Genomic DNA, 14,180 nt, shown 5'->3' on the forward strand with positions numbered 1-14,180 from the left:
GTATGAACTGGAATGTGGGAAAATGGATATATTTAAAGATGTCAAAGCACCAGCCCTATGTACAAGATACTTTATATGACGGGATTGGGAAAAGGAAGAAAATGAAAAGAGGAATCAAATGTTAATGAAGACATAGAAAAGCGGGCCATGGCTGTCACATCCGGTGATTTTCCGCATCTTTAAAGGACCTTGAAAACTCGCGGACCCGCCAGGTAAGCGGCCGATGGCGCTAGAGCACATTTGGGCGGCATTTGAGCACATTTTGGCTGCGGGAGCCAATCAGCAGCTGCAGAGCTCAAGGCCCGTCCGAAAGCATGGCCGGATTAGCAGGTGGGGATTGAGCAGATTATTACTACTCACTGAGTCGCTTTGACTATTATTCCCTCTCATTTTCTCTCAATTATACTCAATATGACTGACTAGAGTAGATAGGCAGTATTGGCATCGGGTTCGATCTCGGGCCCTTAGTCGCTCGTTTTCGCCTAATTGTCATTTGCTTCCTTCTCTTTCGTTCCCCGCGATATGTACATCGTGCATTTCTTCTACCATCATGCTTGAATACAATTCCTTTCATTTCTAGTATATACTGATCTCCCTTTCTTTATACCCTAATCCGGATACTAGTCTACATACCTGCAAGATGGACATGTCCATGTCTGGCATGGGCCACATGTCCATGGGAGATGGCGTGCCTGGTCTGTTCTACCTGCAGAAGATGTACTGGGCTGTTGTAGGTAGTGCCATCGCTGCTGGAACGGTCATTAATATCCTGAATCGCTTTCTCGCCTACCAAAGGTAAGCTCCATTGTCTATCGAAACAACGTATGCTCATTCCATCAGGCTAAAGGACTCGTCCTTGACTCCCTCCAAGCCCAAGTCTATCTTCTTCAGTACATATGCCACCTTAACGGCCATCGTGCGTGAAGCTAGCTATGCAACCTTGCCCCCTTTGTCATTCCGCGGCCACTCCTATCACTTTGCGCCGCTGGGCCCGGTGTCTATCATCCTGGCCAACCTCATCGTCGTGCTCGTCTTTTGTTTCTACAAGCTGGACACGGCGGACCAGTGGAAATGGGAAGATGTGGGCTACCGCACTGGCTTCATTGCCATTTGCCAGCTGCCGTTGATCTTCTTGTTGGCAGGCAGGCAAAACCTCATTGGCATGCTCGTAGGTATGAGCTACGAGCGTCTTAATTGGTTCCATCGGTGGATCGCGCGGACGCTGTGGTTGACCGCTACAATCCACATGTGCTTTTGGTTTCGTGATTGGGGCCGTTATAACTACATCGTCTACGAGCTGAAGAATTACACCCTGGCAACGAGAGGTTTCGCCGCATGGATTATTTTGACCTTCATTGTGATCACGTCCGCCGCACCGATTCGACGGTTTGGGTACGAGTTCTTTGTTTTACAGCATCTGGTGACTTTTGTTGGTTTCACCGTTGCCGTGTGGCTTCATGCACCGGCAGAAGTCAAGGTGTGGGTGTGGATTCCCATCGGTTTTCTTGTCTTTGACCGGGTGGCGCGCTACTTGTGGGCGACCTATGTGAATTTGTCGATCTTCCATCGTTCAAAGAGACCGGGCCATGCCCTCTGGGCTAACCGGGCGACTTTCACGCCATTGCCAGGCAATGTAACTCGTATAGCGATTGAGAGTCCCGGAGTCGGGTGGAAGCCGGGTCAACATGTGTTCCTCACATGCCACTCCATTGTGCCTCTGCAGAGCCATCCCTTCACCATTGCGTCCATACCAGAAGACAACAAGATGGTGATGTACGTGCGCGCAGAAAAGGGCGGCACTCGACGCTTTTTCCGATATGCATCGAAGAACCACCAGGTGCTTGGGGCTAGTGACCAGGTGGCTGTGAAACAGGCACGCACAGTCTTCATCGAGGGACCGTATGGACAAATGCGGCCTCTGAAGCAGTTTGACAGCGTGATCCTACTCGCCGGCGGTATGGGGGCGACATTCACCGTGCCTTGCCTGCGGGATATAGTCGCCAAGTGGAAGGCTGAAAGCACAGCGCGGCTTGCAGCAACGAAGCGGATCCGATTCGTCTGGGTGATCAAATCGCGCACGCAGCTGAGCTGGTTCGACCGTCAGTTGCAAGAGGTGCTTAGGGATGTCGAGGAAGTCCGGCTCGCCAATCCGGACGTCATTCGGGAAATCGAGATGAGCATCTACATTACTTGTGACGAGAAGCTAGAGCAGGCACAGAACACGCTCTGCGCCCAGGAACAGTCGTTGTTCCAGCTGCAGACAAGCTTACCTGCGAACGAGAAATCCCTCGAAGCGGAGAAAGCAGCGACCGACACTGTAGCCATAGAATCTGTGGAGCAGTCTGGCTGTCAACCAGACGGAACATGCTGCTGCACAGCACCCATCAAAGATGAAGATGCCATCGACGCTACAACCTGTACATGCTCAGGGCATGCCGCACCGCAGTCTACCAGCGAGCTTGCAACAGGATCAGACTCGAAGCCAACGCAGAAACCGCTGCCCAATCTTACAGTCCTGTCTGGTCGACCGCACGCGCGCACGATCATCCGCAAGGTCCTCGAGAAAGCAGAGGGCGAGAGCGCGGTAGTGGTGTGTGGACCGAGGGGGTTGTCCGACGACGTGCGACGCAGCGTGGTGTGTCTGAGCGATGAGCGAGCAGTACATAAGGGGACGGGGGCGCAGGGAATATACCTGCATGTTGAGCAGTTTGGGTGGTAGTGCGCAGCAACAAGTAAATAGCATATGTTTTAGATGAAATGATACCCTAACCACTTTAACAATAATGATATCAAACCATTAAGCAAGATGCCTCTTCATTAAACATGATTAAGTAAAACCCTATACTGTACGATAATCAAGCAATAGCCTTTCCATCCTGTCCATCAATAGGAAAACATCACCTCCCTCAAACCAAAAATAAAAAGAAATTCAAAAAGTCGGGCACCCAAACAGGCAACAAACCACTTCCCCTACACTCCATGCGGCGTAGCTCCAGTGAGTCAACCCATATGACGTAATCAGCCAGACCTCCGACCTACCCAACCACAACCACCAACCACTCCGATTATCTCCATCAGACCCCTGCTACCGATATCAACATCAACATCAACCACATACAACCTACCTACCAACATATACCCAATTCAATCCAACCCAATTCAAATCAATTCAATCTCATCCAAAATGGTCTTCCGCTTCGTACGTCCCCATCCCAATCCCAATCCCATCCCCAAACCCTCCTCACTAATCTCCTCCCCCCCGGGAAAAACAGGCAAAAACCCTCGACCCCATAACCCTCTTCCACGCCCCCAACCTCTCCAGCAGCAAATCCGCCCTCAGCATCCTCCAACGCGCATCCACAACAGCAGCAAGCACGACAGGTACCCCCCGCGGCGAATTCCAGCTGGAGGTGAGCACTGCGCCGCCGACGAACGACCAGTTGCGGAATATTCTCGAGTATGTATCTGGAAGTAACACGGGGAGCGGAGCCGGGATTGGCAAGGTGTATGGTGTGGGTGAGGTGGTGAGGGGGGCGAGGGATGCGGAGGATGCGGTTAAGAAGTTTAAGGCGGATCCGGAGGGGACTTTTGTTCGTCCGATTGTAAGTCAAGTCCAATTCTTTGGAATGGTTGGGATTGTGTTGGTGTCATGGATTGGGGATCATACTTTGGGATTGGGAATGCTAACGGGTTGCTGGTTTAGACAGTCGACTGGACGAAAGGACAGGCTGTGATTGGGGATAACGAGTCGGAGATTCTCAAAATGGTGCAGGAATTGGAGTGAAGGGATTGACTATTCTGATTCTAGTATACTGCACTCATGCAGGTCTACCATAGCTGTATCATACACAACTCCTTTCTCTTAACCCTCCCATTTCGTATCCGTTCCATTAAAAGTACTCGCTAAAACAATCCTCGAGATCCAGCTCGTGCCCGAATAGAACTCCCGTCATTCATGCAGTCTAAAACATCGTTCCGAATGATCCGTCCGTCGCGATCGGTTTGCGCGGTGAGCCGCGGCCTAGCCCGTCCATGGCCGGCTTGCGGTGTCTGTTGCTGTTAGCATATCTACAGATACACAGTTGATGGGGAAGCCTACCGGAATGTAAATCCAACAAATAATCCCTTGCTCATCTTATCATCACGCTCCGCCATCTCTTCTAGCGCGCGTTGCTTGTCGTGAACCTCCTTGTACTTGGCCATGTCCGCTTCGTTGGTAAAGTCGTCAAAGTAGCCCGCGTCTGTCTCCGAATCCAGCTCGGGCACAAACGGCGCACGCTGCTCGCGCAGATGGTTAAAGTCCACCTCACTGAAGTAGTCGTGCGCGTGGATCTCTTGGATGTTCTTGAACCGCTTCTCCTTCGACGCCACCAGCTTGGTGATGAGGTCCCACGTGCGTCGCGACAGGAAGTAGTTCGGGTCTTCGTACACCGGCTTGCGGAGCACCTTTTGCCAGTTCTTCAGGTTCTGCCACGTCTCGTCCACCGTCGCGCCCGCAAACGGCGGGTATCCGGCGAGGGCCTCGAAGAGCATGCATCCCAAACTCCAGTAGTCGACCGTAAAATCATACTGCTCACCCTTCAGCACTTCGGGTGCCATGTAGTCGGGCGACCCAACAATCGACTTGGCGTAGTTGACCTGGCGCTCTCGTAGCGACCGATAGCCCTGGCGACGCTCTGCCACCGTACGCTGTTCCATGGGGCGACCGAACGGCACCGGCGTGTTGCCAACCTCCTCCAGCTTCACCCGCATGGACTCAATCTTGCCAGGGTTTAGCATACCCGCCGCCAAGCCAAAGTCGGTCAGCTTGACGTGACCACTTGAGTCAATGAGAAAGTTTTCCGGCTTCAAATCACGGTGAATGTATCCCAACGCATGCAACGCATCAATGCAGCTGAACATCTCTGCAATGTAGAACCGAGCATGGCGATTGTGCAAAACTCCGGTGTTGTTCAGCAGCGTGCGAAAGTCACCTCCTGGCACATACTCCATTGCCAAATAGATCTGGTCGTCATCCTGGAACGCGTACAGCAGCTTGACCAACCAGTCGCTCTTGGCGGCCGTCAAGATATCGCGCTCAGTGAGAATATGGCGGATCTCGTCCAACTTGAAAAGTAACTTCTTGCTCATCACCTTGAGCGCGCACACCTCCCTCGTATCCTTCTTCTGCGCCAGATAGACCTGTCCGTAACCTCCCTGGCCCACTTGAGTCAAGATCTGAAAGTCGTGCTGGCGGAGTCGAGTGCGGCGTTTGCGGAGGTGGGCCCGTTCCCGACCCAGATATTTCAGCAGAGCGGGCTCATACGTCTCCATCGGAGTGGCGGGGGGCTCGGGGTTGGAAGACCGGAACTGCGCATAGCGGTTTTGGCGGTTGTGTACGTAGCTCAACAAATCAAAGTAGTGATCGAGGAAGTCTAAACAGTTAGCCAATACACTGGAATACCTGCAAGGTATGGCACCTACAAAGTTGTGTCACATTTACCAATCGCTTAACTCTAGGATTCTGCAGCTTCTCCAACTCCTCCGGGGTCAACCCCCGCATGGGAACCTGACGACGCTGAATACTCTCGAGATCTCGTTGCTGGTATGGCTCATGACGGGAGATGGCAGCAGCCGCGGGGTTCGGACCGAGGTCTTTGGTGAGACGGGTGGAGTTGGGAGGGGTGTTTTCTTTGTTGGCTTTGCGCGTGGGACTGCCTGGTGGCTGACGGATGACACTTTCGGTAAAGTCCTCGCCGGATCGGGGCGGCGCGAACATGGGGTGGTTGTAGTGGTTATAGGTGCCTTTGGTGGGCGAGGTGGGGTTCAGCTTGAGAGCTTTTTCGAACACGTTGGGCAGGTCGATTGCGCCGGGTGGCATGCGATTTTTGCTGGGACTCCCTTGGGGGGTTTGCACGGGGCTGGTGAAGCCATTTTCAGCGGGTGTGGAGGGGCGATCGAGAGCTTCATTTCCGGCACGAGTATGAAGGAGTGGCGGCGGGTTGGGGAGACGGAGGCCCGGGCGATCTGAGGTGTCGATATTGAGAGCCATGTTGGGCTCGGAAGTGTGCTGGCGACCGTTCTCAACTAAGGAGGTATGGACCAGCTCACAGACACGGGGGTCTCTAATAACGACCGCGAGGTGGGAGAGGTCGTGGCGGGGAGATTAAAAAGGAACGAGGGATAGGAAATTAAAGCACGAGTAGAGAGACTCGGAGTCCCAAGCAAATGGAAAAAGAAATGGGATGGAAAACAAAACGGAAGATAAAAAAAGCAAAGAAGGGGTGGAGAGACAGGAAAAAGCAACGAGGAAGAAGAGGAGACAGTGAAGATCAATGACTTTGTTCGGGCAGGAATGGAGAGAAGCAAGGACGATGACCCGACGAGAACAAGTCAGTCAGTCAGGGGAGAAAGAGACGATGCCCGATGGAAGTGATTGGGAATGATGAAGAAGAGGGAGGAAGAAAGAGAAGAAGAAGGAGAAAGAGGAAGTTGTTGAATGAAGTAGGGAGGAAGGGGAAAGAGAGGGGGGAAAGGAAGTGGAAGTTCAAGAAAGTGAATATTCTTTTCTCAACTTTCTTACTGTTCTTTCTTTCTTTGCTTCCTTCCTTTCTCTCAACTCATCCACTTTTCCCTTTCTTCTCCCAGTTACAGTTTAACTTCAGCAAAGCAAAAGATGAGCCGCAGCTGAGAACCAGCCACTCTTGACTTAACAGACCAACGAGATGCCACCGATCCAACTCTGCGCCGCCCCTCTCTCTGCGACCATCGCAACGTTGCTGGGGTAACTCCCTTGTTCCGATCCCATCTGCTCTCCAATGCTGGTGACGATGCCAGGGCCAGCCGCGAGTCAATCTCGTTCCTGACGCCCTTTCGGCTGGTGATTGGGGAACTCATGAGGCTGAGGATGGAGTCATCTTCTCCCACCACCAGTCAGAGTGTCTCTGCACGTCATTTTCCCACTCAACTACCTTTAGACGAGGAGGGGTGAGAAACTAGTGTGTCCAGCAATCTGGGTGAAACTAGTCGTCCTTCTATATCTGGAACCTTGTTGGGTGAGATCGTCTCCGATCCCATGGGGCAGATCTGAGTTGATCATTTACGGAGGGAAGGGAGGAGAATTGGTTGGTGGTGGTGGTGATGCTAAATTTTATCCCCATCCATCGGGTGTATACAGACAGTTCTGACACTGACAGTCACACAACATCAGTGTTTCGGTCTAGACTACAACAATTCCATTCTTTTAAATTAAAGCAATTCCAACATTGAAACAATACTAGTACTAGCAAGTTGATTTAGAGAAGAGGGGTGCAATCCACACCGGCGTCATCGCGCCCTGGTTCTTGTTTACACTTCCCGTAAACACAACCAAGGAACCGCTCCCATAAGCAGTGGAACCTTTCTGTCTCCCAAACCATGGTTCATCTCCCAGCCATCAACTAGACTACTATCCCCCCTCCCCCCCCCTCTCTTCCTCAATAAATACATAGTAATAAATAGCCCGTTTTACCAGCAAGGAATTTAATTCAACACAACCCAGGATATTTCAATTACATCATCACTCAGACAGTCTTGGCCCGTTGTCCCGTCTACCACCATCATTCAGTCAGCAACCAGGCGAAAAACAAAGCATTGAAAAGAAGCAGGATACAGAAGCAAAAACGAAACAAAATAAAAAATAAAAATGAAGATTGAAAAGGAATACTCACAAAAAAAGCCAACCCATACGACGGCGTCGTAAAAGTCACCTTACTCCCCTTGGGAAAATGAAACACATCCCCGGGAAAAGCCTCAACCTTTTGGCCGGTCTCATCCGAGATCTCGAACTTGCCTTCCAGGATGATCTTCATCTCATCGAAGGTGTATTCGTACACGAGTGGGGTACCCTTTTCCAGACGGTAGAAACCGGCCGAAATGGGTTTTTCGGGGTTGTAGCTGTCACTATACATTCCATTTTTAGTGTCTAATCGAACATACTCGTACACTCATTACTATGAGATAGCATGGGGGAAAAAGATTAATTAGTAAAAGGAATGGGATGGGGTATACCTCGAATCCACATCCCCCAAAAAGGCATTCTCATTGGCAATGAGCGGAGGCTCATAGGTTTGTTGGGATCGAGGGTGGTGCTTGAATGCGATGGCCATGTTTGGTGTAGAGATTTGTAGCAGTAGTCACAAATAGATAGTAAGTACTTGTATGAGTGTCTTCTAATATTCCATTCTCTAGATATACTGGGAGGTTATTGGCATTTTATACCAATACCTCTCCAACATTATCCTCGCTCATTTCTGATCTCATTACCTACAACGGATTACCTATACTCGTGCGGAGAGATCCGATTCATTCTCCTCCTCTTTGCTATTGCTGCTTGTTTGACTCTCTTCCCACGGATCCGACTCCCGTAGTGGGATAGATAGCACGCTTCGACATATAGTAGACATAGAACAGTACAATCCCAGTAGGAGTTGGCGAACTGAGGGGTAGCCAGTTAGTAAGCAAGCAGAGTAGTGAAACTCAATGAGGGGAATTTGCTCAGTTCCGAAAAGTGATAGATAGGGAGGAGTAAACCGGGGTGCCCTTGATAGTTACTGATAGAGAGAGAGACAGGTATAGTATGTACCGAGTACCACTACTATCGACTATCCTTGAAAAAAATTAGAATAGATAGATAGGATACCACATCCGAAAAGGAACCAAGACCTATTGAGTAAGATCAAGTAAGGCAAGGAAGGCATGGACATCCGACGCACGGCAGGGGAAGCGAGCAGACAGAGAAGCAAGCAGACAAGCAAAAACAGGATATTTTACCCCAGATGGGTTAGTACTTCCGACCAATCCTCGTGGATTTGATATGATATGATATGATACGATATCAAGGTTACTTAGTAAGTAGTACCTAGTTAACTAACTACTAGTCAGTAAGTAGTTATGCCCCCCCTCGCATAGTATCCATCCAATCCATCCCCTCTTCCCCTCAACTCCATGCTGCTGACGCCGTCTCACCCCAGCAAATCTTATACTTTGTACTTACTATACTCAACCACAAAATCCAACAACAGCCAGAATAAGCAAAGCAAAGCAACTGACCAAACTCGTCATTATCATCATCCATGACGACTTTAAAATCAATTTCTAATAACCCTATATCCTAACTAGTTCAATCCACCTGACCATACCCTCATTTTCTGTAGAGAAAGAAAAAAACAGCTCACATGCAGTGAGTGTCTGAGCCACCATCCCCTCCCCCTCCTCTCCACTTTCAGAGAATGATCATCCACCTGCCCAGTTCAGTAAAGCCGAACTTGTAAAGCCTATCCTATCCTATCCTATCCATCAGTCAGTCAGTCAGTCACTTTCTTCTCTCCAACTCCCTTCCCCACCCACCCCATCCACCGGGGATTCTTCCCCTATCAAGAGTGAGTGTGTATGTATCTTCAGCACCCACCACCAGACTCTCCTCTCCATACGGTAAGAAAAGAAAAGAAAAAGTAGGTTAGCTCATCCGCAGATTTACTTGCATAATTCCTACTAAAATCACTCCCCATGCAAGGCAAAGCAAGATCCGAAATCAGACCACGACAGGCGAAGAAAAGAGGGAAAAAAAAAGGAAACTAACTAACTAACTGACTAACTAAGCAGAGTAAAAAAAACTAACTCAACCTTTCCCTTTTCCTAAGCAAGTAAAAGCAAAAGCTGAACTAAGCCCGTAGTCCTGCGGGTTTTGGTGGGGATCGGCCGGTCTTAAAACGCTGGCTTTTCCCACCTTTGTCTTGCAGTCTTGATCCTTTTCTTTTCTGGTAAGTGAAGAAGCAAAGAAGAAGGAAAAGAAAAGGAAAGAAAGAAAGGAACTCGACTATCGACAAGAAAAGTACGCCGACCGAACAGCCCAAGCAGCAAAAACACTACGGCCACCCAATGCAGATCTTCTTCCTCACGCAGAAACCCCTCAACTACTTCCTAGCAGCATAACCATCGTCGACTCGCATATACGCCCCGACTGTTCATCTTGTAGACAGTTGTATACGATCGACCATTCTCAGAAACTGTCCCCTGCGACTGACTGTTGACTGCCCGCCTACCATCGCCTGTCTGCCCCCATTCAGACCTATATTCAAATCGCCAACCAGTCAATCCTAGTACTCATAGTACACTCCCCTTGCGAACTACTATCGTCTGTCCCATGCGCCATTCAGTCTGCCAGTAATCTCGGTCGGAAATCATTCTCTTCCCTAGCGACACTCAAGACCATACACCGACACGCCATAGCTCGACATTAATTTATTCCAAAAGAAAGCACCCGGGACCTGACAAAACTTCCAGGTAGTCCCGTAAAGAATGTGACTATTTGCTACACTCATCGCAGAACGCCTTGCTGATTTCAAGCTCCAGTGTAAGACCCCGCGCGACAATACCCATTCAAGCAATCCAAAAAGCATATATTCTCCGTCGCGCCATCAATCCTTCAATCGTTCAATCATCTCCAAGCAATCATTGTACAGCCCTCGCAACCATGGCTACTACTGTGTCCATAACGAGTGACCTGGAGCCTTATCTGGCATCCCTCCGATCGTATCTGGCTAAGAATAAGCCCCCAGCTTCTCCAACAGAGGACCCAGCTGAAGAGTCCGAGACAAATACCAGCTCGAGCAATTCCGATCAAAATACCCAGCTCGAGCAGCCACGTCGGAAAGGAAGCAAGAATAACGATCGTGATGGCCGCCCCCGCCCGGTGATGAAGATGCGCTCGTGTCGAACACACTAGACACTGGTCTTAACCGAGGAACACTATATGAATGAGCTGGTGTTCACAAGTACGAATAGCAAGGCAGATTCAATGAAACAGCAAGCAAAAGCTCACACATACCTTCCCATCCCCAATCTTGCATTACGTTGATCCAGTGCAATTTGCCCCGAACCGTCTTTTCGAATTCAATATTCTCCAACGGGGAGATAGCGGAGCTCCGTCGCGAGTTTCCAATAGTAGCCTTAGAGGCCAACCATTCCTCCTGGATCGTCCTCCTCCACGGCTCCTTGGCGTAGGTACTACGGGCCCTCTGGTCATTCGACCCAAGGCTAGTGAGAGGCACTCTATCGTTCGTCAAAGTCTCCATGACAGAGTTGATCCCACGCCCAGACGATCCCCGCAACCGTTGTTTCTCATCTTCGAAAGCATCCCTGCGTGCCCATACTTCGCGGACTATCTCAATGCAGCGATCAATTGAGCCCAGCATGAGGCGGGTTTGAATAGATTCCCACCGGCTCAACACCCACTGACGATCATCCTCTTGCTCTGCTTCGGATCCTGCCGCCAACAGAGGGAACATCTGGATAATCAGGGTTCGAGAACTTGAAGGAACGGTAGCCAACAAAATCAGCACGCGCTTGGCAAGCTCGGAGGTCGGCTCTGAAGGCATCTCAGGTACCGCCTGGTGAAGGTATAACAGTGTTGCCCAGCGATAAGCATGGGCTGTTTGAATACTATGCTGGACCTCGGAAGATGGGTCCTCTGGAGGCTCGAAGAATTGCGGTGGTTCCCACTGCTCAACAAGCCTTTTCAGTTCTATGGCTTGCGAAATAAGCGAGATGGAATTAGATGTTGTCTTGCGAACACGTTGAACCAACCGAGCCACTTGATTTATCAGAGGGAAAAGCGTCGTAGCGCAGCCCATCAGAGGATCAATCTCATGTACAGCGTGGCTTGGGAGTTGGAAAAAAGGAGCGTTCACCTCCAGATCCCCCGATTCCTCACGAGAGGTCAAGCGAGCAATTACGTCCATATACAGCCACGTATTGTAAAGGAAACGCACCCTGCTCAGGTTAATCCCACGCATTTCGCCTTGAGCACCGAGCCCCACCACTTGTGAGACTAGTGCTTTGGCACCTTTTAGATGCTGAATGCAGGTACGAGTGTGTTGGTCCCAGGTATCGGCAAACGCAAGCGCTAGGCTCGTCGCTAATGCTGCATCAACCCTCATGTTCCGTATGTCGTGCACCAAGTGGGTGATGCTCTGGCGCATGTGATCCACACCGTGAACTCGCAAGGCTGGAAACTCTTTGCTTGAATGGAAGGCAGCAAGCGAGAACACAGCATGATACAGAGCTGGTGTCTCTTTAGCCAACGGCCAGATCAAAGTTCGCCACGGATTCTCGTGGACACCGTCCTTTACAGACAATATTCCACACGTCACCCTATCAAACTGCAAAACCAGCATTTCTGGGCTTGCAATGCCGAGGTTGGGTTCTCTGCAGATGTTGAATAGTTCCTGGTGCGGAGCGATGTTCCTGTTGGCGTTCTCCGGCCGCCCGGACTTCATGCTTCGGTCGGGCCTTCGTACTATCTCCTCAATATCCTCATCATCAACCTCCATCAATCCTTCGAAGCTAAAACCTTCTTCTGCATAGGAGTTGTTGCGCCCAAATTCACATTTGGGCTCGCGCTCATTACCCGGCATTTGCTCTACTGCAGCCAATGAGACATCAGAAATCCAAGAAATCTGGTCTGAAGGCGAGACGTCTGTGAATGACGATGCGAGAATGTCGTCATTGAAGCTCACTGGCGTTAGCTGACCAATAAACTCATCTGGGTTGCCAAACGAATCCTTGTCGCTGAATGAACGCCTGTTGGACCGTTTTGAAGGCGATGCATTCTTCGAGGTCAGGTCAGCAAGATCCATAAAAGACCCCGAGCCCATGCAAGGAAGGCTAGAGGCAGCTTGCTGTGACTTTGATGCCCTGGTTTGGTTTTGTGGAATATGGGTTCCTGAACTTTCTGTACTTGGGTTCTCATTAGACTGATATTGGATAGCTAAAGGAACGTCAGCAATACACCCTAAAGTTGAGATGGCCTGGGGCTGTTAGCATACCTTTCTTTGTATTTGCACTGCCATTCGTTCCCCCAACGAAATTCTTCTGCCCAAAGCCGTTGCGCCATTTGAATTTCTTTATGTATCCTTCACATGTCACGTTTCGCTTCCTACATTGAATACAACTTGGCTTGGTCTCGTCACATTTCAATCGCTTGTCCTTGCAAGTCTGGCAGCCTGGATAAGGTGAACAATAAGACGTCAGCGCGCTGCGACTTTTGGAGCGTCTGTGCCCTTGTCACTCTGCTCATGCCTCTTGTGCTCTTATTTCAACACATCTGTCGCCCTCCATGCCCATCGCGCTAAAACTAGTAGAAAAGTAATGATACCGTACCGTTACGGCTCTTGGTCTGCTTCGGCTTGCTACGATCTTTGGCAGCACCTCGCTGGCCTGCAGTCGAGTTCTTGGGAGAGACAGACGGGTTGGAATGCCCGACAGCCGATGCGGAGGGACGTTGAACGTCTAGAATAGCAGATGGGGAAGGGATGTTAATGTCTTCCATGTCGGAAGCTGATGTGACGATGACATAAACCGATTCCAGATGGAACGTGTCATAAAAAGTATGAGGAGAAGGAAGATAGTTGTCCGAGGAAAGAGGGAGGGGGTTGACCTCGTCAACTAGGTGGTGGTAAGGGAAGAGGGGAGAGCAACCGAACAGCTTTCGTGGAGACTTCGAAAGCAGATAAGGCTGTTTTGACTGTCCGATGGCAGGGAAACAGAAAAGATAGGGAAAGCCTGGATGTGCGATAGATAACTCAACGCCCCGAGACGGCCCCAGACGGTGAGGAGAGAGAGGGACCTCCAGGTGATAAGAGTTGCACTAGAGCAGCAGATTGCGGAGACAGCTGGTGCAAGTTGTGCGACGCGGATTCGTCGATCCGAGGTAGGAGCTCAGACAAGAGCCGGGTCTCCATTGGAAGCATGGCGATTGGAGCTAGAACACTCCCTTTCATGCAGGTTTCGATGATAATGGATGGAGGCGGGAGGGGAAGAGACAAACGCCACGGTTTGCGAGGACGAAAATGCCCGTCGACCAGTGAGTGCATTTTTTTTTTTTTTTTTAAATTCAAGATAAAAATACGAAGATGGCAGCAGTTGCTCAAGAAGGGGTTACTGAACACAGGGGACACCACAGACGATGTTGAAACAACGCTGCGAGGCGGGGATAGGATGACAGACGCCACCAGGGAGCAGGATGAAGTTGAGAGGGATCGGAGAGGTTCAGCCGGTGTGGGCGACAGCAGTTGATTGCAGTTGGTGGGTGGTGGAGGGAGGTAATCCCCGCGTTCCTATTCGACCGCCTCGCCTTGTCACCTGCCGGCTTATCCTCGACT

General features: G+C 50.3%; 5 protein-coding genes across 5 annotated transcripts; 2 read left to right on the forward strand and 3 right to left on the reverse strand.

Moving 5' to 3' along the window:
* Nucleotides 1-640: 640 nt before the first annotated feature.
* On the forward strand, nt 641-2,719 carry AtWU_01459 (ferric reductase family protein; the record flags this gene model as incomplete). Its single annotated transcript, XM_035496573.1, has 2 exons — nt 641-795; nt 841-2,719. 2 exons carry the CDS (start codon nt 641-643, stop codon nt 2,717-2,719), a joined length of 2,034 nt encoding a protein of 677 aa, XP_035352466.1.
* A 465-nt stretch (nt 2,720-3,184) lies between these two features.
* Nucleotides 3,185-3,784, forward strand: AtWU_01460 (uncharacterized protein; the record flags this gene model as incomplete). Its single annotated transcript, XM_035496574.1, has 3 exons — nt 3,185-3,199; nt 3,273-3,602; nt 3,704-3,784. 3 exons carry the CDS (start codon nt 3,185-3,187, stop codon nt 3,782-3,784), a joined length of 426 nt encoding a protein of 141 aa, XP_035352467.1.
* Nucleotides 3,785-3,962: 178 nt separating this feature from the next.
* Nucleotides 3,963-6,031, reverse strand: AtWU_01461 (serine/threonine-protein kinase; the record flags this gene model as incomplete). Its single annotated transcript, XM_035496575.1, has 3 exons — nt 3,963-4,050; nt 4,100-5,414; nt 5,464-6,031. 3 exons carry the CDS (start codon nt 6,029-6,031, stop codon nt 3,963-3,965), a joined length of 1,971 nt encoding a protein of 656 aa, XP_035352468.1.
* Nucleotides 6,032-7,541: 1,510 nt separating this feature from the next.
* On the reverse strand, nt 7,542-8,126 carry AtWU_01462 (cupin domain-containing protein; the record flags this gene model as incomplete). Its single annotated transcript, XM_035496576.1, has 3 exons — nt 7,542-7,568; nt 7,689-7,920; nt 8,029-8,126. The coding sequence occupies 3 exons, from the start codon at nt 8,124-8,126 to the stop codon at nt 7,542-7,544; spliced, it is 357 nt and encodes a 118-aa protein (XP_035352469.1).
* A 2,433-nt stretch (nt 8,127-10,559) lies between these two features.
* Nucleotides 10,560-13,769, reverse strand: AtWU_01463 (Zn(II)2Cys6 transcription factor; the record flags this gene model as incomplete). The annotated part of the gene is made up of 5 exons (XM_035496577.1): nt 10,560-10,780; nt 10,847-12,787; nt 12,846-13,022; nt 13,180-13,581; nt 13,646-13,769. The coding sequence occupies 5 exons, from the start codon at nt 13,767-13,769 to the stop codon at nt 10,560-10,562; spliced, it is 2,865 nt and encodes a 954-aa protein (XP_035352470.1).
* Between the last annotated feature and the right edge of the window lie 411 nt (nt 13,770-14,180).

Source organism: Aspergillus tubingensis (assembly GCF_013340325.1).
Source record: "Aspergillus tubingensis WU-2223L DNA, scaffold_3, whole genome shotgun sequence".
NCBI classification, from domain to species: Eukaryota; Fungi; Ascomycota; class Eurotiomycetes; order Eurotiales; family Aspergillaceae; genus Aspergillus; species Aspergillus tubingensis.